At 31.5% G+C, this 26,950-nt stretch overlaps 1 protein-coding gene across 2 annotated transcripts in view; it reads left to right on the top strand.

Annotated features, from left to right (window-relative positions):
- Window positions 1–26,950, top strand: part of LOC139514274 (probable methyltransferase TARBP1) — a 43,292-nt gene that overhangs the window by 14,158 nt on the left and 2,184 nt on the right. For both annotated transcript variants that reach the window (XM_071303282.1, XM_071303283.1), the window contains exons 17-25: window positions 578–744; window positions 14,796–14,867; window positions 15,445–15,679; window positions 16,142–16,291; window positions 18,310–18,393; window positions 18,896–19,083; window positions 19,488–19,569; window positions 20,540–20,708; window positions 21,140–21,337. In XM_071303282.1, coding sequence (XP_071159383.1) covers window positions 578–744; window positions 14,796–14,867; window positions 15,445–15,679; window positions 16,142–16,291; window positions 18,310–18,393; window positions 18,896–19,083; window positions 19,488–19,569; window positions 20,540–20,708; window positions 21,140–21,337 — 1,345 coding nt within the window. The remainder of the gene's footprint in view (window positions 1–577; window positions 745–14,795; window positions 14,868–15,444; window positions 15,680–16,141; window positions 16,292–18,309; window positions 18,394–18,895; window positions 19,084–19,487; window positions 19,570–20,539; window positions 20,709–21,139; window positions 21,338–26,950) is intronic.

Below are 26,950 nucleotides of genomic sequence, written 5' to 3'. Positions count from 1 at the left end.
GTCGTACCGTTCGTTCGTCCGTCTGTTCGTTCGTCCGTCTGTCCCGCTTCAGGTTAAAGTTTTTGGTCAAGGTAGTTTTTGATGAAGTTGAAGTCCAATCAACTTGAAACTTAGTACACATGTTCCTTATGATATGATCTTTCTAATTTTAAAGCCAAATTAAACTTTTGACCCCAATTTCACGGTCCACTGAACATAGAAAATGAGAGTGCATGTTTCATGTTAAAGTTTTTGGTCAAGGTAGTTTTTGATGAAGTTGAAGTCCAATCAACTTGAAACTTAGTACACATGTTCCCTATGATATTATCTTTCTAATTTTAATGCCAATTATATTTTTTATCCAATTTCGTGGTCCATTGAACATGGAAAATGATAGTGCGAGTGGGGCATCCGTGTACTTTGGACACATTCTTGTTTTCTTATAGAATATTTTACAATGGCTGGGTTCACTATAAAAACTCATTTATCTTTTTGGAAATAGGCATCACAATTAATTGACGATATTTTCTGACATAGTTTAATTTTAACCATAAGATGTTCCAAATTGATAAGTTCTATGTTTGTTATACATTTTCAGTCAGCCTGTGAATTAATGGAATTTGGAGGAGAAAAGACGGGTATTGCTAATATTCTGATGAGAAGATTGTGCTCAGTGTTCAAAAGCTCTTTACAATTAGCAGATGGATTCTACTGTATACTTAGCCAAGCTGCTATTTATGGAAATATATTCAGGAAACAAGAAAGGTCAGTATTATTTGAAATATTTTTGAAAAAAAAAAATACTGTCAGTGTCAAATTATATTTTTCAAGCAAGTCTTTTTTAAAGACCCTACCTTGACGTATAATGGTTTACTTTTATAAATTGTGACTTAAATGGAGAGTTGTCTCATTGGCACTCATACCACTTCTTCCGATATCTATCTACCAACAGAAGTTCCCCCTTGGTAACTTTGTTTAACAAAAATGCTATATTATCTGTTCCCATTGGAACAAATATTCAATACCCGTTATTCAATTAGGAACTAATACTGTAATACATGTTCCAGTGGAAACAATTGTAATTTTTCCATTTGCAACATAAATTATGAGGGAACTTCTATTTCATGATATCAGTGCCATAGCATAGAATTATTGACTTGAGATAGAGAGTTCTCTATGTAATATATTAGTGTACACTGTGGATAGGAAACATTCAATTGATAGTGATCAACAGCTATAAATGTTTATAGTATATTTATGTTCATATTATACAGAAAAATGTGAAAATAATTGAAATTAATAGAATAAAAAAAAAATGTATTTTGTAAAAAAGATGGAGGGCAAACAAAATGTGTCCTGTCCCCAATTACCTATGCTTATATTAAGAGATCAAACCCCTTTTAAAACTTTTCAGAGGATTTTTTTTTTGTTTATGAAATTTTTCATGTTAGAATTAAAAAGGAATTATGCTACAAGTAAACCTCTTTTGTGCATTTGTTAAACCTCTAATCCTTTTTATGCTCATAAAAATTGTATTTTATGAATATAAACATTTTTATTCATAGAATGTTTGTAAGATGTACATGTTTGATTTGCAGGTTTCATCTTACCTTGGACTCATTTTCATGAATCACTGATAATGTTAAATTTGTGGTACTGGTACCTTATTGTGTCTTACAACATAAGTTTGATAATTATCATTAAGGTGGTACCCAACACTTTAACTAAAATTAATTTGGCTCGTTTAATTTTCTTAAAACTTTGACAAAGTATTTACTTTGACCCTTTTACAAAAATATAAAAAATTTCAAAAAATTTGAACCAACCGTTTTATCAGAAAAATTACACTGGTTATATAGCAGTTTGACAAACACTGGTTTTGAACATTGAGAAGCTTAATATTCCCTTATAGGCGAGTGTAATATTTGAAAAAGACGTCTAGTTAAGGACTTTAATGCACCCAACTAACACACGGCTTATTTCTTTTTTAAATGAAAGAATAATGATTTAACTTTGATTTTTGCCCGGTCGTCACAAAATCGTACGGTGCAGTTTTTGTAAAATTGACGTTTATTTCAGAAATTAGTTGAAAATTATAAAATTACGACATGTTTTTCAAGCAAAGGGAATTAGTCGTATCTCTTCTTTTAGATAGAATAATTGAGTGAATTAGATTCTTAAAATAATGAAAAACATTATTTTTAACTGTAAGTCCGCATGCTTTTGCATTCCTTTTAAATATTTGACATTTTGTACGAAAATTTTCTTAATCCTGACCTTTTCGGATCTACTATTATTTTTTTATTAAATGCTTTTGCACTCTATCCTTTTTAGAACACACCAAATTACTCATCAGTTATCGTTTTTTCATTCAAGATCAAGACTTTATCTCAACATTTCTTAAAATCACGAATTTCTGTAATTTTATGTTGTTGGGTAAAATCACTATAGTTTCCGGAATCCCATTTCTATTTCGTTATCGTTTTTTACTGAATATATTAGTCGATTTCCGTGTACTTAATAGTGATATTAGAGTACGATAAATCATATTTAAACGGTTCTATTTCTATCTTTAACTTCAGTGTAGCTTAAACAGATATAAAATCGTCCGAAATTAAGATCAAATCAAAGTAAAACATAGTTTTTGAGTTCTGTAGAATTCACCCCTTTCTAAATAAGGAATCGTATCGGAAAATTGTAGAAATTTTCCGAGTCGTGTCAATTTTTCACAGTCCAGTTCACAATGAAACCATTCCTATGCTAAAAAGCAAAAACTATCCATTGATTGACACAGATATGCATAGTCTGTCATGTATTTACTACATAGAAACTATGTAGTTAAACACTTAAATGAAGATACGGTTGTATTGACGCCGTGGGAAAACGAAAAGATGAAGTTTACAGAAGACTGGTCGATGAATATGAAAAAAATTAAAACATCCCATTTGAAAATACAAAATATCATAAGAGTTGCTATAAATATTTCAAAAGTAAGCACAACCTATCATCTTCTGTTTTGTCTGTACAAAGATTGTGTACTACATGTACCAATTCTACCGACCAGTCTCTTCTCATATATCAACGAAGGCAGTAGATCTACAACTCATTCTGATTTGTCTGTTTGTATATTTTGCAAATGTATAAAGCCTATAAGCAAGTTACACAACTTCAAAAGGTATCCTCTGAGGAGCAAACTCAAGCTCTATTGAGTGTTACTACATATACAATGTATCTCCTACAATGATCTGATTTACAAAATAACTCATGATAATTTCACTATGAAATCTTTATAGTTTACTTTCGAGCTTGCATCGCTAAATATTTGCTATACAAAATTTGAAATCAGAAAGTAAAGAGCTATTTAATTCTGAACATAAAACAGCTTTTACTAACATTTTGACGATTACAGATGGCGTGCCTGTACACAAGGAAGTGTTCTGCTTAACAACTTTAATTATTTGATCAGTTAACCGGGCTTAATTTCTGCCCGAGGATCGCCGCCGTGAAAACTACACAACATATTATCAGCTTCAACAAAAACTAAAAATATATGGTAAATTTATAATTACATGTAGTACAGCATCAACAAGGCCAAGGTACATCCATTATTGTATACAGTAGCTCTATAATTTGGCTTATGCCGTAATGACGGAAAATTACTCGTTTAAAATGACTTTGATATAAAGTCTGTAAAACTTAAAGATCTGAGCAATGACTGCGAAACTGGTTGCAAGCACTTTATGCAGCTACTAGTATTTTACGGAAGCAGATAAAGGGTAAAGTTGTAATCCAATCAGATGAATATCCATTATCTAAAAACATTTCACTAGATTATTCAATTGAAATTATTCCACCTGCTTTAAAAACATTTCTGTATTGTCTTTTGGATGTTGGCGCATTAAAGTTTTGACTCCAATTTCACGGTCCACTGAACATTGAAAATGATAGTGAGAAGTCAGGTTAAAGTTTTGGTTAAAGTTTTTGTTCAAGGTAGTTTTTTTTATGAAGTTGAAGTCGCATCCACTTGAAACTTAGTACTCATGTTCCCTATGATATGATCTTTCTAATTTCAATTTGAAATTAAAGTTTTGACCCCAATTTCACGGTCCACTAAACATGGAAAATGATAGTGCGAGTGGGGCAACCCTGTACTATGGACACATTCTTGTTTTTTACTCTTTTTCATTTAGGTTTATTATTACAAATGCACCATATTTATGGACACACCTTTGGTTAACTATTCACAAGTTTGACTACTCAGGAGATTAGAAAAATTGAAAATGGGGCACACATTCTACATGGCATTATTTTTCTTCTTGGGGTCAAAATTTTATCCAAGACAATGTCGACCTAACTACAGAAACAATAAAAGTTCTCCGTATGAATTTGGTTGGCTAAAAGGCAACATCGGTCCGGTATGATGTCATCCAACTTTCTACAAGATTTGGTCTGTTCACGCATTGGTATAGGTATAGGGGGAGGGTTGAGATTTCCAAAAACATGTTTAACCCCGTCGCAATTTTGCGCCTGTCCCAAATCAGGAGCCTATGGCCTTTCTTAGTTTTGTATGATTTTTTATTTTATTTCTTGAGTATATTTCGAAGCTTAGTATAATGACGTCCATTATCATTTCAAACTAGTATATTTCTGTTTAGGGGCCAGCTGAAGAACGCCTCCGGGTTTGGGAGTTTCTTGCTGCATTGATGACCCATTGGTGGTCTTCAGCCGTGGCCTGCTTTTTAAACGGGTTGATGTCTCTTTGACAAATCCCTCATGTCCATTCCCAATTTTTTATTCAATCTGTATATAGTAGATCGTGTGTCCGCTTTGAGCAAAACCTCTGCTGTACTGATATAGCCCATGCCAAGGAAGTTATAAGAATGATGAAATTACAAGTTAAAATGAACCTTTAATATTCCGATATCGCAATATTCCGAAACCTAAATGGTCCAACATCCCATTGGTCCGACGTTTCGATCATTTAGGTTATACGCTAACGGGACATTTTTAAACATAAGAAAGCCAAATAAAAGGTTCAATATTAGGATAACATTGTCCTCCATTTGAAGCGGTAAAACAAGATATAAAAAAGTAATACTTAGTGCCAAAGTAGCCGAATGTCATCACTAGCGTAATTTAAAAAAAAAGACAAACTACTTTGTCAAGTGTTGTTTGATTAATTAGATATCTCAAGAAACACGGCGGCCGACTAAAGTAAAATCAAACACAGTTTGACGTACAATGAGTGATCATATTTTCCTTGTGATTTTTTATATTAAAATTGTCACAATTTTGTTGATCAAAAATATACTAATAGCACTATACTCATTTTACTTATGTTAGTTACAAAGTAGTACTCTTATCATATCTGATTTTTTTTATGTAAATGAAATTGCGGTATGATCCTGCAAACTTAACATTTAAAAAAATCGCCCTATGGTTTTCTGATCTTGAAGCGGTTGGCAGGCTTACCATACGCTTCCTCAATTTTCATGTACAGCTCATCATGGAACTTTCTTAAACAATCAAAAATACGTCATATGTCATACGTCATATGTTATATTTCCCCCTTGCTTCAAATATTTTGTTTCGGATTATTTATATCAAATTTGCATATATATGTTTGTAAATACGTGCAATCAAATGATATGGAGGTATTATAAGATTTAGATAATGCAAGGGCGACTGCAGATACATTTGTGTGACTTAATAGTTAATTTTCAAAGTCTCCGAGAGAAAACGTTACGTAACATGCGTTACCGTTAAAATCAACCAAAATTAATTAATAATATGATAGAAATATATTTTTCCAACAGTAATACAGCATTTCTGTATAATTGTTTCGTTTTTGCATTTGTTTTGACTCGATTTTTCTACTAGAAGTATCCGTGAATTGAAATTGCACCCATGACCTTTGACCTCGATTAAAAAAAAATGCACCATAATTTCTTTTGACGACCGGGATATTTAGAAAGTACACATTCTTAGCTTTCCAATGATATATAATTTAGCCGTGTGTTAGGTAGGTGCATTAAAAATGTAAATTTGGCTCTCATATCACTCGTCTATTAACAACACAACGTAATTAAAACGTTGAGCTGATTTTATAGAGTTATCTCCCTGTAGTGTTAGGTACCAACTTAAGCAGGCAAGACTATTTAGGCTTTGTAAAGCAAAGTATTCTCCCCTAAGACAATATTTCATTTTGTATCATGAAATTTTGATCCCATCTATGAAATGATGCCCAAAGAACAACAAATTTTCATAAGAAAGTTTTTCTATATACAGACAATATTTTATATTGTATTTGAAATTGTGTCTTGTTAAAGAGTTTTCATCCAAGGTTACCCGGTATATATTGGGTATGTTGAGCCAATATTTCATGGATGGATTGTCATGAAATTTTGTCTCATGAAAGGGAGGTCATATGCATTTGATATTTTGGATAATGATATTATTAATGTGTTTTATTACATTGGTTGCAATGAATTACATTGATTTCCCAGTTAAATAAAAACCGATAATTTCACATGTGAAATAAACGTGGTTATTTCACTCTCTGACGTCATACAACAATAGACATTGTCAAGACGTTGATAACGGCGGATCAAAACAAATTGTGAATGCGTACCAAAAAGATATCGTTCCTTACATGTTTTAACATAAATTTCTGTAAAAAAAGCTATTTGCCAATGTAATAAAAAGAATAACAAATTAAAGAATTAAAATATTAAAACAAACCTGCATTGATTTATGCGGCAATATATGATTATGTAACCGGAGAGCACGAATTTCATTTCAAAATTGCTTGTCTCCATCTGGACTCGAACTCGGGACCTCTGTGTTACAAGGCAGTGCATATACCGACTGAGCTAAAGAAGTACTTCCTTAGCTCAACCGCTTACAGCTGACTAAGTATCTACCAAATGTTCTAAGGGAAGCAATCCCGTCACACTTCCCCCACCTCAAGAGTCATCATACCATTATGACTCTCACACAAACATACCCTAGCTAGAATTCCTCTCTAACTACCGTGGGTTTTTTAGTTGGGCGCCAATGTAACCGGAGAGCACGAATTTCATTACAAAATTGCTTGTCTCCACCGGGACTCGAACCCGGGACCTCTGTGTTACAAGGCAGCACATCTACCGACTGAGCTAAAGAAGTACTTCCTTACAACGGGTCATAATCACAGGGTTGACACTACTAAATTGTCGAATTGTTACCTATTGTAGTATTTTAATCAGTAAGGCTTTCTAAGATAACAATACGAATACTAAAAATCTGGACTAAAAATAAGGCATATAGGTACAGTTTTCAATTTGTTAGCGGGCATGACGTAAAACAGCGAATCAAAGAATTCAACTTTATTTATAACTAATATAGGACAATGCTGTTGATTAAAAAATACTCCATTCCAGGACCTTTTGTTTTCCAAATAATTAATATTACCAATAATTGAAAAGTTCCAGTTCGATGGGTTCAAACAGAAAGATTTGAAAGCAGAGAAAACTGTGTATCTTATAATCGGCATGACTTTATCAGATGACAATACTAATACTAAAATAATGCTTGCGCATAGTTATATACTTTAATTCAGGCACGGACCCGCGATATCACGGGTGTGTTCTAGTATTATATAAAATTGAGAATGGAAATGGGGAAATGTGCCAAAGAGACAACAACCCGACCATAGAAAAAAAACCAAATAAAACAACAGCAGAAGGTCACCAACATATGTTTGCTTTTACAACATGTTCTCATCGCAATTAACTAGGTGATTAAAAATTACATCCATGAGATGTACTCACCTACATCATAGTTCACCTGTGTAACATACAATAGTTTTAGTTTTAATTTTTGCGTTCAAGAGAACGCATGTTTCTCATCGACAAGGATTTTTAACAGTTTACTGTTGAAAATCCTTATGTTTTATAAAAGACATCTCTTGAGATTTCAAAAATTACCATTTGATAATTGGTATATAAGTGTTTTCGTCATGACAAGTTGCAGATCAAATTAGAATTTGGGTTCAGATCTGATGATTTTGTGCAGTTATAGTCCTTGGACTTAAAAAATTCACCAAAATAATCAGTTTTTCACCCTTATTTTAGTCATGTTTGAAGATATTGATTTGATAGTAAGTATGTAGTTTTATAAAGACAAGTTGCAGATCAAGTATGAAAATTGTGCTGGTTTGATGATTTTGTTGAGAGTTATGGTCCTTTGACTTAAAAAAAATCATAAAAATAATCAGTTGCCCACCCTTATTTTTGTTATGGTTGAAGATATTGAATTGAGAATTGGAATGTAGTTTAATAATGACAAGTTACATGTCAAGTCTGAATATTATTCCGGTCTGATGATTTTCTTAAGAAGTTTGATCCTTAGACTTGAAAAAATCACTCAATTAATCAATTTCCATACCTTTTTTCATTATGCTTGAAGTTATTGACTAGATATTTGATTGATATTTTATGCAATGACATTTATAGTACACATGTTTCCTATGATATGATCTTTCTAATGTTAATATCAAATTAGAGATTTAACCCCAATTTCTTGGTCCAGTGAACATAGAAAATGATAGTGCAAGTGTGGGAATTTCATGTCATATGGACACATTCATTTACTACTTCCAAAAGTAGCAAAAATAAATCGTTCATGAAAATTAATTGGTTTACAGTATATTAAACTCCAATAGAAAACAGATACCGGTACATTATGTTATAGATAATGGATATTTTAAGGTTTTTATGTTGTAGAACACACCGAGGGGTGTCAGGATTGATCAAATGAAAGACCGACCGGTAGGAGGTCTTTCTTTGAACAATCCTGACACCCTGAGGTGTGTTCTACGACAAGAAAAACCTTACGATACGCATTATCTGACTTATAAACCGTCCAAAAAATATTAATTTTATAGAAATTTGTAAAATATAGTATCCTATTTTACCGACAACACTAAAGTGGGATATTCCTTTCTAATGTGTTCAGGTTTTAATCTGCCCTGCGGGTCATTTAGAATGTGAAATAAAACTCACTAAGTAATTTTGATATAAACCTTTTAAAAATTATTATCCATACACTATGAAAATATTACTTTAACTGCATGAAGTAAGACAAAAATGTATTGTTACCATCCGATAACGGTGTATGACAAATACAAGACACATTGTAAGTACTTTATTGTACCACTTAGCTTGTGGAAAAGGGGGAGGGGGTATGTTTTTTTTCTATTTGTTATGTTATTACTATCGCGGAAAAGTGGTTAATTTTAACAATTTTACTTGAATCGAATGAAAAATTCAGAAAGATTGTCTTTTGAATAGCAATACATTTTATTAAAAAGATAATCAGGATATAATTATATACCCTTCGCACACGACCTTTTCGTGAGTTACGTTAATGTTATTCAATAGAATATAAGATTATCTTATTAGTTGATCATTTGATAGAGTAAAATGTATACATAAAGTTAAAAAAGACACGAAGACGAATATAAATACATGTAGGTCACAGTATGATTTCCTATTCAGTGTGTATCGTTCTGAACATGCATGAAATATTTGCCACTGGATGTTAAGCAAGCATCCAAAAATCAATCAACCTATTCAGTTTGACTCAATAAGATTTTCAAAATCTTACACACGAATATGTTAAATCTGGATTTATTTTATGAAAGTCTGCATTAAAATTCATCTGACATATATGATAATGTTTCTTTATTGTAGCGATAAATTAACAAAATTCACGTTATTTGTCTCTAAAATTAAAATGTGGGACTACAATGACGGTTTCTTTTACACCTATCATCGATTGAACTTTAAAAAATAAATTTCCAAATCGGCAACAAAAAACTATTAGACGAATAAAATTTTGAAGTAAATCATAGATTGCACATTTATCAAGGAAAATAATTACCTCACACAGGTCATTGTTTTATGCCTTGGAGCATATATCATTGAAACATGGTATCGTCTGGGTTATTTCTGAAAAAGAATGACCTGTCGTTCTGAAAGAAAATAACTCCATATATATATATACCGACTATGCCTCTACTGACAGAGTTGAAGGGGACTTTAGGTTTGCACTGTGTCTGTCTGTCTGGTTGTCCATCCGTCATTCTGGCAAATCAGTTTTTCACAATTTTCTTTTTCAATGCTTATAAAGGCATTACTAAAACATATAGCTACTTGGGGTCAAATAAAAAACTTATAGGAATCAATCCTAATGAAATGACTCTGATCAAAGTATAATTGTTATATTGCATTACATTTTGACAACCTTTGCAAGAGACTTTATTTTGGTTGAAGTATTTGACATCTATTTTTTCCTTTTTTTTATGAAATGTGTAATTTAAGAATTTTATGATCTTAAAATTGAAAAATTGCTTTAAAAATTCAGTATACCAGTTTTCAAAATCTGTTAACAATTGTTAAATTTCAGAAAAAAGATCTGATGGTTTGATTTTCATTACATATAAACAGAAAATACACCTATAGATGTTGTGTTTCTACATGTGCTCAGTATATATAATTGTGCATTTTTTAGTAAATAGGAATTCACAAAAGATATACACAAATTGACCTACTAATTTAACTAAAGTAGGTGATAATTTATTGATCTCTTGGTCAGGAATTTTTCACACCTTTCTCAGAATTGGTTAGAGTAGCCAAAGGCTGTTTTGAAAAGATTAAGACCTCAACAGAGATTTTGATTGGTCTAATTCTCAGTAGGCCTGAAGGATTGATCTCATAGAGATCAAAAGTTCATTAACCTAAAAGTCATTTGTGTTCTAGTTTTTGGACAGTTGAGTCTGAATATGTATTGTATTGTAAGTCATCTTGAATCATGGCACCAGAATCAAGATTTGGTATCTGTTTTACCCGAGGAAGTGTCTATTGGAATATTCATGATTCTTGAGGATGCTGAATTGTTAACTTGTAGACTTGTATGTAAAACTTGGTTACAAATTTGTGAGACGTTATTGATACAGGAAAGAATTGAAAATTACAAAAGACAGAAATATGAACAATACTGGAACTTGAGAGAGAACAGGATAGTAGGTGCAGTAACTCCTGTTGCTAAAGCCATGGAACGTTTAGCATTTGGTGTGGATGTTGTTCAGAAACTTTTCAATACATCTCCAGTTCCTGATAGACTTTTTGCTAGTCCTTCACCAGTCTCTATCGGCAGAATGACAGACAGATCGCCTAACCCAAGAAAATTTCATCAATATTTGTCGCCTCCTTCACCAGTATCTATTGGCAGAATTACTGACAGATCACCTGACCCAAGAGAATTTCATCAGTATTTGTCACCTCTTTCTCAACACAGCTCATCTAGTAGTATGAAATCGTCACCAGTCATTTCAAAAAGAGGGAGTACTCCAATTTTTCATAGAATTAAATACTCTCCATTGATTCCCAGTAGAATGAAATCTCCTGTGCCATTAAGACATTATCCAAATTCATCTCCGATTCCAAAACAACACATTTCTATCAAATCCACATCTCCACTTCCAGTGGTAAGACTATTTGATGCAACTCCAGAAAATGATTCTACAAGTTTAGATTATGGATCAGAGACTTCATACCAAAGTCAGTCATCAGGAAAAATGACTCAAAGGTTTTATGTTAATGCCAAAAAAGTGAAGAAGAAAACAACACCCAGAAAAGACTTGTTACGAAGACTCTAAACTGATTTTGATACCGTCTTTATATGATTCTATTTACAGTATGAGAACAATGTTTTATATTACTATTGAAATCTGTATTATTTATGGTAAATTGAAACCTTTTGCTCTATATAGTATTTTTTAACACATCATAAAGGAAGTAGCATTTCTGAATTTATATTATGCAATCTAATTTCTTTTTCTAATTTATTTGATCCCATCACAGCTGGCTGTAATTGAATTTGTTTGTTGTTTTTATATCTTGTTATTAACTTATATTTTTTAGTTATTTTGTTTATAATTTCTTTTTAGCATAAAAAAATATATAGATGATTTATTTGATTAGTTTGTCACAAATTGATAGACATGCATTTACACATAAACTTTTAAACATGCATAAAACAATAAATACTGAGCCAAATGATTTGTTTATGAGACACATATAACATACATTTGTATTAGTACTTGCCTATCAAATCTTTCTTGTGAATGTCCTCATTTTGGATAGATACCCGGTTTATGTCCCCATTTAAGAAAAACCCTTAAGATCAAATATTTTATTATATTTTACCACTACTGTTCTCTTGTATAGTGAAAACATATTTTATTATGTGGTATTATGCCCCATCTAAAATAGTAGAGGGGCATTATGTTTTCTGGTCTGTGCGTCTGTTTGCTTGTTCGTTCGTCTGGTCTGTCTGTTCGCTTCAGGTTAAAGATTTGGTCAAGATAGTTTTTGATGAAGTTGTAGTGCCATCAATTTGAAACTTAGTACGCATGTTCTCTATGATATGATCTTTCTAATTTTAATGAAAAATTAGAGTTTTTACCCCAAGTTCACGGTCCACTGAACATAGAAAATGATAGTGCAAGTTGGGCATCCGTGTACTATGGACACATTCTTGTTTATCACTACTTCATTATTACCAGATAAAAATATGACAATTGTACTACAGAGAAAAAAGTTTGGTGAGAAAAGGAATGGCTGTGTCTATCTGTATGTCTGTCTGTCCAACTGTTGTGTGTTTCTGTATGTACACATTGATTCTGTTAAATGCATGGATGGAAATCATTATTTATATTGTCCATCTCCAGACAATGTGTCACATATAAAGTTGTAATTTCTATCTTCAAGGACTCATGGTCACAAACTTAGTTCAACTTTATTTCTCATTTTCAAATATACAAAGTCTAGCTCAGAACTTATGAATGTTTGTCAGTACAAGATTTTGTTCTGTGCACAGCAATACACATTAAACTTATGGTAAAGGGAGATAATCAACAAAAATAGTCCACAGCATTTGGGAGTATGTTTATATATTTGCACCATGATGTGTCATATCATTAAGGAAGGCCATTAAAGGTTCCAGGAATTTTATATGTAGATATAAGAAGATGTGGTATGAGTGCCAATAAGACAACTCTCCAACCAAAACAAAAAAACAAAATTTACATGGAAACTTATAGTTAAAGGGACCTTGATTCTTCCATATCAGATAGAATAGGAAATATAAAAATATAAGAAATAGTCAAAGAGACAACAACCCTGACCAAATAGCAGAAAACAGCTCAAATGCGTCCAATGAGTCTTCAAGCAGCAAGATAATTTGACACCCAGAGACCGGCTTTAGCTTGTCCCTAAACAATAATATATACTAGTTCAGCGAAATGTCACACTAAACTCTGAAACATGCAAATGAATCAAACCTAAAATACCAAACAAGACTAACAATTGCTACAGGTTCTTGACTTGGGCAGGCACAAAAGTGCAGAGGGGTGACAAATGTTTTGTGAGATCACAACCCTCCCCCTATACCTCTTGCCAATGTATATTAAACAAACACACAGTAGAAATTGCCATGTTAAATATGTCAGAAACTGTTAGCAATGTTTTTGGTGAAAAATGTTTATGGTCATCAAGGTTAATTTTTTTTCTATGGAAAAGCTACAACTGAGTTAATAGTAACCAAAGCTTCAAGAAATGTTGTTCTAGGGTCAGGGTTTATAGCTCTGAAACTATACCATAACAACCCAGTGCCTTCACAAATGAATTTCTAAACATGCAACTTTAATAATAGTAAAACAGGTCTAAGTCTATAATTTTCAGCTGCAAAGGGAGATCAAAAGTAAATTCTGGATGACAAAAGATCTTATATTTGGATTATTGACTCTTCACTTTCTAAAATATTCAACTAAATAGAGGCCACTTCTTTTTTCAGATATTCTCATTTTAGATTTAAAAAAATAAGAAGATGTGGTATGATTGCCAATGAGACAACTCTCCACAAGTGACCAAATGGCACAGAAATTAACAACTATAGGTCAGCTTAAAGCCTTCAACAATGTGAAAGAACCATAACGCAAAGTAAGCTATGAAGGCCCCACCATGATAAATGTAAAACAATTCAAATTAGAAAATTAAGGGCCTGATTTATGTACAAGATAATGAAAGAAAAACAAATATGATGTACAGCAACAAATGACAACCACTGATTTGCAGGCTCCTGATTTGGGACAGGCATATATACAAAATGTGGCAGGGTTAAACTAGTGGAAGGCACAGTTACTGACAGCAAGTTCAAAGTCAATAACAACTTATAAAAATATCATGTGTCTTAAGACTAAAATATCAATCAGTTCACAGCCAACATCTAATGAATTTAGTGTAAAGCCATAAAATATATGACCTTGTGCAATGCCAGGATACAGGTATCGACAGATTATAGAGCCATGAATGTGCATATGTATACATGTATAAGAATAATATTTAGTTTGATTTTGATTTACTCATAACAAAATCAATATTAATACCAATAGAAAAAATATTCAAAGATTTAATTAAAGTGTTGAATTGTAAACCTTTTAGAAAAAGTTTATTCAAAGGATCAATGTTTACCCAGATTGTAGATAAATTTCACAGTTCTATAACAACGTAAAAGTTAGGATGTCATCCTATTGAAAAAATGTTTCCTACAGGTACAACCAAACTTTCAAATAAAATAATAAGTCTGTATGTGTACCTAGTAATGAAGTATTGAATGAGAATCGAAGATAAATGGATTTACAAAGAAGCTATTATTAACACAGGAAATACCTTTTATTTGTATTTTAATAGATTTTTTGTATTGTTTTTCAGACAGTTGCATGATGTGTTTTCCTACATTGAATCCCTTGGTAACCAATGCTCTGTAAATGAACTGAAACCTTAGTAAGTATAACTACACAACATCATGTATGAAAATCATCTTTTTTTTTATTATGTATTTTTACTTTTCAAAATTGAGTTTTTCTTCAGTTATTCATTAGTCTCTAAAGGTCTTAAAACTATTGAATTTATCATCTGTTGAACATTTTCACATTCAATTTAAAGTAGTATCTTCCTGATTTTTAATGTCTTCCTTAATTTATTACAAATTTTCACTTTTTTTTTCTGAAGAAAATAAAGTTTTTGTGTTTTTTTCAATGGAATAAGGTCAAGTGATCCAACTCATTCTGGTACTTAGTTCAGGTAGAGCCAGAAAGATGGACATGAAGATAGTATATAATGCTATTGTCTAAAAACTAAAAAAAACGTAATAGAGCAATATTCCAGTGGCATCATGGTTAATATTTTTGTGATTATCATGATGATTATTTTATTATAAAATGAAACATTTGGACTAAAAAAGGCTTTACAAAAAAAATGGAGAGTTGTCTCATTGGCAATTATACCACATCTTTTTTTATATTTAAAATTTGGTAATTAAGATGTTTTACTCTTTCAACAATCTTAACTGTATTTTCAGTACAACAAAAGATATTATGGTTCGTTCAGAGCTTGCATCTTTGATCTGCAGTCTTTGTCCTACCAACAAGACACACCAGAAATTTGCCATAAACTTACTGAGGGATTTGATCAAACAGTACAGAGCAGTCCAACTAGAAACTATAACACCAGGAACTATAACTAATTCATTAGAACATAGAAAGAAACACAGACTGCTACAGATTGTATTTTTATTGGAATCGTTTTTAGTTGAGGTACAAAAAATATGTTTAGGTATTTTTTACATTGATTGCAATAAAATACACTTATTTCCCAATCAAATGCACAAAAGTTAGTGAAATATTTGCATTTGCTACTTTATATATTTAATTTAAGAATTCAAATGTTAGGAATTAATCAAATTTCAACAGAATAGAAATAAGAAGATGTGGTTTGAGTGCCCATGAGTCCACTCTCTGCCCAAGTCACAATGTGAAAAAAAGGAAATAAAATCAGTATCCATATAGAATGTTTTAATGAGTTGCAGAATGCCATTTCCACTTAAAAATTTGTTATCAGCTGTAATATAATTATATGGCAGTCTTTGTAACTATTTATACATGAATGTTACATTGATAGAAATTTTTGAACAATTTTGAACCAGTGATTTAAAACAGAAACATATGAATTTCTACTACAACTGATATGTCATTCTTATATATTTTGTTTAATTACAGACCCATTTTGAAGAGTTATGGACATTTTCATGGGATTTGTTACACCAAGAATACCAGCCATCTATACGTCATACTTGTGAATGGATTTTACTGAGAATGATTGTAAAAAAACCTGAATCTGTAGATGAGCTGTGGAAAATATTTGACAAGGTATGTTTAACATGAGATTTGCTTCTTTTATGTCAGAAGAGCAAGCCAACCAGTCTTAATCTACAATGTAGAGTTAAACTGGTTGGCTTGCTCTTATGACAAAAAAATAATTCTACATGCATTAGGAAATTAGCTCTAATCAGTCAGGATTCTACTTCATCAAAATTATCTCCCCATTACGCCAGTTCATTTTCACAAATGTAGAAATGGAAGCTATTGTAGGGATGATGCGCTGCCAATTTTGCTCTTGAAAACTGATAAATCTATCCACACAGCACCATTACGATCCTTATATGTCAGTTGTATTTTAAAAGACAAATGTATCTACTAGCTTTCAGTTAATGATCTTGTCTGCATTGATTTAACTTAAAACTATTGCCTGATCAGTTGTCAGGTGGAGTTTTCGAAAATTCTTACACATTTAAAAAAATTCTAATTAAATATTTCGTGGAAGGGCAGACTAAATATTTTCAGTGGTTGATGATTATAAATCCTAGTTATCACACACAAAAATAATGTTTTTTCAAAGATAATGCATTTTCATCATCCAACCTAAAAGACTGTTTTCAAGTACTTTAAAAAAAAATAGCTATTCGAACACACCTACTCAGTTTTTGTGATTCATTAGATAGGTATTTCCCTTGACCCTTGAACTTCATAATTGAGAAGAAAATTGTCTTTTTATTTGTTTCTATTAACTTTTAAAATTTTTGTTACTATAGTTAACATTACAGTAATCATTTATCACACAACAAAGAGAGCTTTGATTCTTTTGTTCTATTTCAACTGGGTTTCCGCCTGTAATGTTTATATGCTAATTACTGTTATGAGATCTGCTATAAATAAACACCAATAACAAGATAATTTCTAATAAGGCTTTTTTTGAACTTACACATTTACTGACATGTGGCTTGTTTAAACTAGTATTTTGAATACTCTCTCCCTTTGCATCTCAATCAAAAACACTATATAAATAACACATAGCTGAGAGGGGTGATAGAGCAGATTGGTACCAAAGTTGACAATGCTATTTCCAGGGGTACCGATCTGCTCTATCACCCTCTCAGCTATGTGTTATTTAATTTATCATATTGAATGTCTTATCATGATTGTCTTTTACAGATGAATTTTATTTAAAAGTATTTACTATGTAGTCACCGGTATTAGAAAAATCAACAGAAGTGAAGTAAATAGACAATAATGGTGCATTGACTTGACTTGACATATCAATGGCCCGAAACGTGGGAAAAGCTCTGTAACCTAGTAAAAAAATATTTTCAATTGTTGTTATTTTGTTATTGTTATTTATTTGATTTAAATTTTGGGGAAAATCCCCCTTTCAAAAGGCCTCATATCTGCACGAGAAATATACATCACAATGAACATGATGAAATGTACATCACCTGTTCAACAATAAGCATAACACAGAATGATTTATAGGTTTTAAAGAAAAAAAATTAACAAATGAAATATGTTTTATGTTTTTCCAACAGTTGTAAAAGAAATAAGTTTGAGTCGTTCCACGCTTCGTTGTATAATAAGTTATTAAAGACAATGCTTAAAGTTCTAATTTACTATACAATTAAATTGTATAGTAAATTAGAACTTTACCTAAGCATTATCTTTAATAACTTGATGTAAATTCAATTCATTGTGGTTCAAATTACCAATTTTTTATTGGTCTAGACGAGAGGGTGACATTAAAAAAAATTGTCACCCGCTCAGGCATGTGATAGAGTAAATTAGCACCCTCGTATTAGCCAATCAAAATATGGCATTTTATTAATAACTTAAAGTATAATAAAATAAAATAACAGAAAAATCCTTTTGGTTACTGTATGCAAGCTAGCTCAAATGACAAATTCATTAAGATATTAGCAGCTCTACCTTTCCCAACAATTCAGTATTTTAGGGTCAAAATTACAACAACAAAAAATGTTTCCTCAACTATAGTAACCATGATTTCTGAAATCTGATGTCTGTGGTATTTTCAATTACATTCTATTTTCTTATTTTAGTTAACAGAAAAGAAGAGTACTGTTTTGTGTTCAATGATGTGCATGGTGTCACATTTAGGTGTACATCTTCCTAAAAATAAACAGGTTGGTTGTTAAAAAGGTCAATTTAGGAAATGAATATACAGTCAAATCTGTTAATAAAGGTCACTTTAATGACCTTTTGAGGTGATCTTTGAATTGAAGTTACTTATTAGGTATTAAAACAGAAAGAAAAGATGAGGCAGACCTAAAAAGACAGGTTATGACTAAAATTTATTGTTTTGGATAAGGTATGATTTGAGCAAAAATGTTATGCAACATTATATTTTTATTTGTAAAGAATGAAGATCCTCTTTAACATGACAAATATCAGTAAGATCTCAACAATACCAATTATGTCAAGCATGTACTATTGACGAATGTATTTTACTTCATACTATTGAAACATAGAAATGTATGAACCTGAAAAACAAATGATCTAGTATGCAATAGATTTACCTAATAATGTTCTAACTTATAAAATAACTTATCTGTTTTTGAAGGAGGTTGAGTCTCAGAAGTAAATCAAGAAAATTATAAATTAATTGCATCTGTTTATGTATTTCAGAAAGAATTTTATACAGCATCATTTCAGAAGCTATTACCATGGTGCATGGCAAATCATTTTAACACAAGAGTGCATGCTGCTGCAACATTGATGAAACAATGGAAGCAGTGTGAAAGTTTAAAGTTTACTGAGGTCTTGACCTCTAACGCCATAGTAGATTCATGTATGGCTTTTCATAAAGAACCCAAGTATGTATGATTTTAACTTTCTATAAATATGAGTTATTCAACTGAAATTTAAAAAGGATTTACTTTGATAAGAATTTAAGGAGATTTAAGGTAGCAGGACAAAAATACCCATAAGACTTACATATATGAGCATATAAATTTCTTTTTGAATTAGGTTTATAATACATTAGAACAATTAATAAAGAGAAAAATGCTTTTACTTTATAAACACACCTTTATAAATTTTGAAGGGAGTACTTAGTCTTACTTTCTTAATTTGAGAAGGCAAAGTGATCAGTTTTAACCTACACGATTTATTGGAACGAATGTTTTTTTAAAGACTTTTAAATTGTTTTAAATACATATTAGGAACGTGTCTTTCATGAGAATTGACCTATTTATAAAAGTCACTTTTTCTGTTATAGCAATTTAACCAGGAATATACAGAGATTAGGAGAGAATTTTTTCTTCAAAACATTTGATCCCATTGAGGATTCTAATCTAGAGGTAAGTTGTTCTCATGTCAATTTATTGCTTTCTTTTATATAATAGTTATAAAACATTATGCATAGCTAACTCCAAGAGTGTCTGAAAGGGCATATGATAAAAAAAAACTTCGTAGTCTGTATGTATTGACTAGAACACACTGTTAGTATTCAAATTATATTGCATGAAAGAGACAAAAGGTAAATTAATTTTGGACAAACCTTAGATTCCTTATTAGTACTGTCAATTAAATTGAGGGTATTAAAGGAGTCCTTTGTAGAATACATCCACATATGCTTATACCCAAGTCTTCTCATTTGTTAAATAGCAGATAGAGATAATCATATAGCAAAGTATATTTGGAGAGTATTTGCAGCTACTTGTACTGTCAAATTGTTTGTTAATGGTGTTGGCTGTACTCAAACTTGATTTGAAACACTTTCATCCATAATGATGCCTCCAGTTACTCCATTATGATACCTTTAAAAGCCTTTATAAATATTTAAATATTTGTTTTTCATTCATTTATTTTTACAGAAATTAGGCCATAATTGTTTTCCATTGAAATGTTCTAAATTTCTACACAGTGGGGCCTTTTATTGCTGACTATGGGGTATGGGCTTTGCTCATTGTTGAATGCTGTACGGTGACCTGCAGTTGTTAATTTCTGTGTCATTTGGTCTCTTGAAGAGTTGTTTCATTGGCAATCATACCACATCTTCTTTTTTATATATACTTGGACTTATCAATTATTTGTTTAGAAGCAGATGGAGGTAATCACACATCGAAGTATATTTGGAGAGCAATTACAGCTACATATGCTGTCACATTGTTTGTCAATGGTGTTGGCTGTATTCAAGCTTAATCCTTGAAACTTTTCTCCATTATGATACCTTTTACTGCCTCTCCGGGACTAAGACTCCCATTACCCCAATATGATACTTTTAAACCTACTCTGTTGTAACAAATAAATTTTCTGCATCAATTTTAGACAATTTTTCAAACTTTACCCTGGTTGTTTGGTATACCTGATGATGAATGGATCTCACCACAACAGTTTGAACAGATAATATCCACAGAAGATTCATACGTACCAGTATACAGTGCTAAAGACGGTCTGAAATCTGAGACTCCTGGAAGCTGGAGATTCAAAAACCCAGGTATTATTTTGTTATTGAAAGAGGGGGTATCAACTTAAGTTTTGAAGTACAGATTTATTGTTAGCAAAAATTTATAGGTTATACTAAATTCATAAAGAACATTTTGTAAAAGTTAATAGATAGTTCTTTGATGAAAGGAATTATTTATTACAGAAAGGATAATTCAAGGTTGAGATATAGACAGTGACAATTTAAAACAGTCACTTGAAACATCTTTCTTATAATATTGTAAACATAAATTAATATGATTTTTTTTAAAGGGCCTTGCAATCAGTAATATTGATATTTTCTAACAATATCTGTAAATTGACAAACCTGTTATGTAATTGATGCATGTGTGTATATCAATGCCATTTCTTTAAATTGCCATAGCTATTTTGTAGATGAGACACTTGTATGTGTCCACTCTAATCAAACCTATATTTTAATAGAGAAAAGTGGTGGTGGTGAAGAAGATAGTGACCTAGAAGACAACGTTGAAGGTGATGTCCAGAAGAAAATAATGCCATGGAAACTAATGTTACCAGATGATGAAGTTCAAGATGAACTGGTATATAGCAACAGAAAGAGAGAGGATGCTGGCCTTGTTGTTGTTACTTCTTTGATTGATAAAATACCAAATTTAGGAGGTAAAGTTACTTGATTGATAAAATACCAAATTTATACCAAATTTAGGAGGTAAAGGTACTTGATTGATAAAATACCAAATTTAGGAGGTAAAGTTACTTGATTGATAAAATACCAAATTAAGGAGGTGAAGTTACTTGATTGATAAAATACCAAATTTAGGAGGTAAAGGTACTTGATTGATAAAATACCGAATTTAGGAGGTAAAGGTACTTGATTGATAAAATACCAAATTTAGGAGGTAAAGTTACTTGATTGATAAAATACAAAATTTAGGAGGTAAAGGTACTTGATTGATAAAATACAAAATTTAGGAGGTAAAGTTACTTGATTGATAAAATACAAAATTTAGGAGGTAAAGGTACTTGATTGATAAAATACAAAATTTAGGAGGTAAAGGTACTTGATTGATAAAATACAAAATTTAGAAGAAAGCTTACTTGATATCCTCAAGTGGAAAACTGTGGATTCATAAATATTCAATGGATACCAAATTTTTATGGATTCCTGGGTACAGGTGGACTACTAATTTGATAAATAAATTACAAATTTTTGCAAAACCACACTCACAAAAGTCCATAAAAGTGTACATATTATTAAATTCACAAAATAAACAAATCCACAGTTGTTATCAGCCAAGATATCATTGATTGTAACTTTTTAAAACTCTCTTGAGCAGGATAAATTTTAAGGTACATTAAAAGATCTTAAGGGCATCCGATACAGTTTCAAGGGAGTTAACTCTTGGCGCGACGTTAAGCGTTTGAATTCCCGCAAAATGTCACTTTTTGCGAGACGTAATGCGTGTAATTTTCCGTAATAAGAAACGTAATGTGGATTTTCCGATGCTCCAATTTCTGTTTCTCCCGCATGCTAACTTCTACACCATCATATTAGTGCATTTGATTCTAAAAGGATAACAGTCTAATAAAATCATAAGAAATAAAACACATTACTGTTTCTGTGAGATCTTCAACAAATTTAGATATCGTATAGTTAGCAATCTCAAGATGACTGACCCTTTTGATGTTACTAATATAATGCATGTCAATTATCATTTTAATATTAGAAGGCACTACCTTAAATTCCAGCTTTATACCAAGACTATGTCCAATAAATTGATTGAATGTTGTTTGCTTAACGTCCAGTGGCAAATATGTCATGCATGTTCAGGACGTATGTCCTACATACATGTATGATATAGTTTTTGTCTAAAATAAAATAATAAATTCAGATGGAAAATATTTATGGAACGATCATTGCACTTCAAAAGGTTGGAGGAGGTATGGTATTTTACTAGTCCAAACGTCTTAAAAGGCTATTATATTTTTTTTTCTTTCACGCGTCACAGGAAGGCGGGCCGTCAAAGCAAAAATTTAATATACCCTTCTTTACTGTCATAATTATTTGGACTACTAGTAGTATTTTTCTTGAAAACATAAAAAAATTAATATTTCCAAATGGCATAACTCTTTTCAAGAATAGTTGATATGCACTGATTTTCGAACGTGTCCATACGATATCAGTTTAATAAAAATTTGGCAAGAATTGTACACTTGAAAAATCTAATTAACCATAAGGACCGAAAGGACAGACAGAGGAATGAACGTGCGATATTTTATGTACCCCGCAATGCGTCATGATTTGGTGAAAATATATATAGTTATTTACCAATGAAATTACGCATAGGTAATATGTCCAGTCCTCTTGCTATTAATTCAATCGTTTTTGCAAAATCCAAAAATTTCAAAATATGGTCTAGTTTCTCTCTCTGACCAAAAGCATCCTTTAGCATATTCCTTTATAAGATTTTGGTTTTGTTTTCTGACAACATAAAAAAAGAAGATATGGTATAATTTCCAATGAGACAACTCTCAACAAGAGACAAACATGCCACAGAAATTAACGACTATACCGTCACTGTACGGTCTTCAACAATGAGCAATGTCCATACCGCATAGTCAGCTATAAAAACTGTGATTTTAAAAGTATTTAGGAGCCTGCCAATTTTATTCAATTGTAATCATTGACCATAATAAAAGTTTAATTTTATGAATAAATGTGAAATTCTAAAAAGTGATTAAAACGTGAATAGAAGGATGTAAAGGAGTATTGTTATGAAATAACAGCCAACCAAACAAAACAAAACAAAAACAAAAAAACAACATCTAGAGGTCAACATATGCTATAAATTAATACATGAATTAATGCACGAGTGTGTACAGTACATGTAACCTGTATGTCAAGTTTTAAATTGCCGTGCTCAGTCTTTAATTTTAAAAGCCGTAAAAATTATCAACAGTCCGTAATCACTTTTCTTGGGATGTTTCTCACTTAGACCACAAACAAAGAGATGTATTTATGATTCACATGATTTTATTTCCGAAAACAATATTACCAATTTTTAGTTAGCACTTTACAAGCAATATTCATACATCTGAAAAATGTCGCCGGTAATTTGCAACGATTACGTCGAAAAAGTCTGCCAGCGACGTCGTGCACTTTAGCGCTAACGTTGAGGTTACAAAGGGGGGACGCAATTTTTAGGATAAATCGCGTTTATCATAGAATCCAGCACGGTGACATATATTTTTTATTTCAGATTTGGAGAAAGCATGACAAAATGCAGTTCATGCAGAAAAATGATAAAAATGACATTTTCAGAAACACTTTATTTCTATATTTTTTGGATTAAAAAAATCCCACTTTGAGCATCTGGTTCGCAATGTCAAGCAAAGCTTGAAAATTTGTATAGACATTCGTGTAGGGATTTATTTTTTTCCTTATTGTCACTTATCACAGCTTCAAATTGAACCCGATCTTAATAATTTACAACAAAGAATATTTGCTCCAAAAATTGTCTAACGTTGTTTAACTTTTTGGCAAAATTGCACAAATCCCCAATTTTCAGCCTCAATTTTCTCAAAAACGAGCACGGTGACCTATGTTTTATTTTGTGTTACCGTGACACATCTTATCGCAATGTGAATTTACACTCAAAAATAAGAGAAAACAAACGACACAACATTATAATGTAATACACACAGAAACGAACTATAATAATAAAATATTTTTGTTTTGAATATGTACCTAATATTTGCTGCTGGACATTAAACATCAATATACAATACATTCACCATTTTCATGCTTATTTGGTCAGATTAGATGTTTGGAATAGGTTAAAATATCATGACTTTAAAATACAACTTGGAAGTTGTATGTATGTTACTGTGGATTCATTAATATTTGTTGGATACCAATTTTCGTGGATTTCGTGGGGACAGAGGAACCACGAATTTAAATGATCAACGAAATACAGATTTTCTAAAGGAATGTATGCACAATTTGCCAAAACAACGAATTTACATATCTACGAATATGCAAGTTTTCATCAATCCACGAAAATTGGTACCAACGAAAATAAATGAATCCACAATAATTCATTACATGTGCACAAATCCAACAGGCTCCACTGACCTTGACATCAGGTTCAGAGTTCATTGCCCTGTGAATCCATTCAAATGCCACAACAGAAAGGAAATCTTAGTGTACTAATTCTTGTTTATAATAAACTTAACCAGATGCTCCGCAGGGCGTAGCTTTATACGACCGCAGAGGTTGAACCCTGAACGGTTGGGGCAAGTATGGACACAACATTCAAGCTGGATTCAGCTCTAAATTTGGATTGTGATTAAATAGTTGACACAGCATAGGTTTCTGACACAGAATGAATGTGTTCTAATGAATTAAATTTTTGTTTTCTCTTAGAGCAATTCACTATGCTGTTGAATATTAATCCTCTCAAAAAAATGTTTTCTTTTTTATTTATGAAATTTCAAATGAGAAAAATTGAACCCAATTTTTTAATCACATCCCCCTTTCCCTTATTCCAAAACTAATCTCAATTAAAATTTCTAATGGAGTTTGCAACAATAACTACTCATTTAAATACATCATAAAATATTAAGATGTAAAAAAAACTGCTTGTTATCACTGAATGGTAAAGATTATTTTAATTTATCAGTTGGTAGTAAAAAGTGAATATACATGTTATATTGTATATAACAAAGATTTAATTTGATTCTGGACAAAGAAAGATAACTCCAATTAAAAAAAAATTTTGCTATTGCACAATATTTTGCAATTAGATATTTCTTGCTTACTATTCTGGACAAAGAAAGATAACTCTAATTAAAAAAATTTTGCTATTTCACAATATTGTGCAATTAGATATTTCTTGCCATTGCGCAATACTGTGCAATTGAAAAGACTCGCTATTGCACAATACTTAATATAATAATTTTAGATCCTGATTTGGACCAACTTGAAAACTGGGCCCATAATAAAAAATCTAAGTACATTTTTGGATTCAGCATATCGAAGAACCCCAAGATTTCAATTTTTGTTAAAATCAGACTAAGTTTAATTTTGGACCCTTTGGACTTTAGTGTAGACCAATTTGAAAACAGGACCAAAAATGAAGAATCTACATACACAGTTAGATTTGGTATATCAAAGAACCTCATTTATTCAATTTTTGATGAAATCAAACAAAGTTTAATTTTGGACCCCGATTTGGACCAACTTGAAAACTGGGCCAATAATCAAGAATCTAAGTACATTTTTAGATTCAGCATATCAAAGAACCTAACTGATTCATTTTTTGTCAAAATCAAACTAAGTTTAATTTTGGACCCTTTGGACCTTAATGTAGACCAATTTGAAAACAGGACCAAAAGTTAAGAATCTAAATACACAGTCATGACAGTTAGATTCGGCATATCAGAGAACCCCAATTATTCAATTTTGATGAAATCAAACAAAGTTTAATTTTGGACCCTTTGGGCCCCTTATTCTGTTGGGACCAAAACTCCCAAAATCAATACCAACCTTCCTTTTCATGGTCATAAACCTTGTGTTTAAATTTCATAGATTTCTATTTACTTATACTAACGTTATGGTGCGAAAACCAAGAAAAATGCTTATTTGGGTCCCTTTTTGGCCCCTAATTCCTAAACTGTTGGGACCTAAACTCCCAAAATCAATACCAACCTTCCTTTTGTAGTCATTAACATTGTGTTTAAATTTCATTGATTTCTATTTACTTAAACTAAAGTTATTGTGCGAAAACCAAGAATAATGCTTATTTGGGCCCTTTTTTGGCCCCTAATTCCTAAACTGTTGAAACCAAAACTCCCAAAATCAATCCCAACCGTTCTTTTGTGGTCATAAACTTTGTGTCAAAATTTCATAGATTTCTATTAACTTAAACTAAAGTTATAGTGCGAAAACCAAGAAAATGCTTATTTGGGCCCTTTTTGGCCCCTAATTCCTAAAATGTTGGGACCAAAACACCCAAAATCAATACCAACCTTCCTTTTGTGGTCATAAACCTTGTGTTAAAATTTCATAGATTTCTATTCACTTTTACTAAAGTTAGAGTGCGAAAACTAAAAGTATTCGGACGACGACGCAGACGACGACACCAACGTGATAGCAATATACGACGAAAATTTTTTCAAATTTTGCGGTCGTATAAAAATGGTCAGTATTCTGTGGATGTAAATAATCTATGCATCAAAATACTTATTGTAATGTATTTCAATACTTTTTCT

Source organism: Mytilus edulis, chromosome 3, assembly GCF_963676685.1.
Source record: "Mytilus edulis chromosome 3, xbMytEdul2.2, whole genome shotgun sequence".
Taxonomy (NCBI): Eukaryota; Metazoa; Mollusca; class Bivalvia; order Mytilida; family Mytilidae; genus Mytilus; species Mytilus edulis.
The sequence above is the reverse complement of the archived record's forward strand: the minus strand, read 5'-3'. Positions and strand labels throughout refer to the sequence as shown.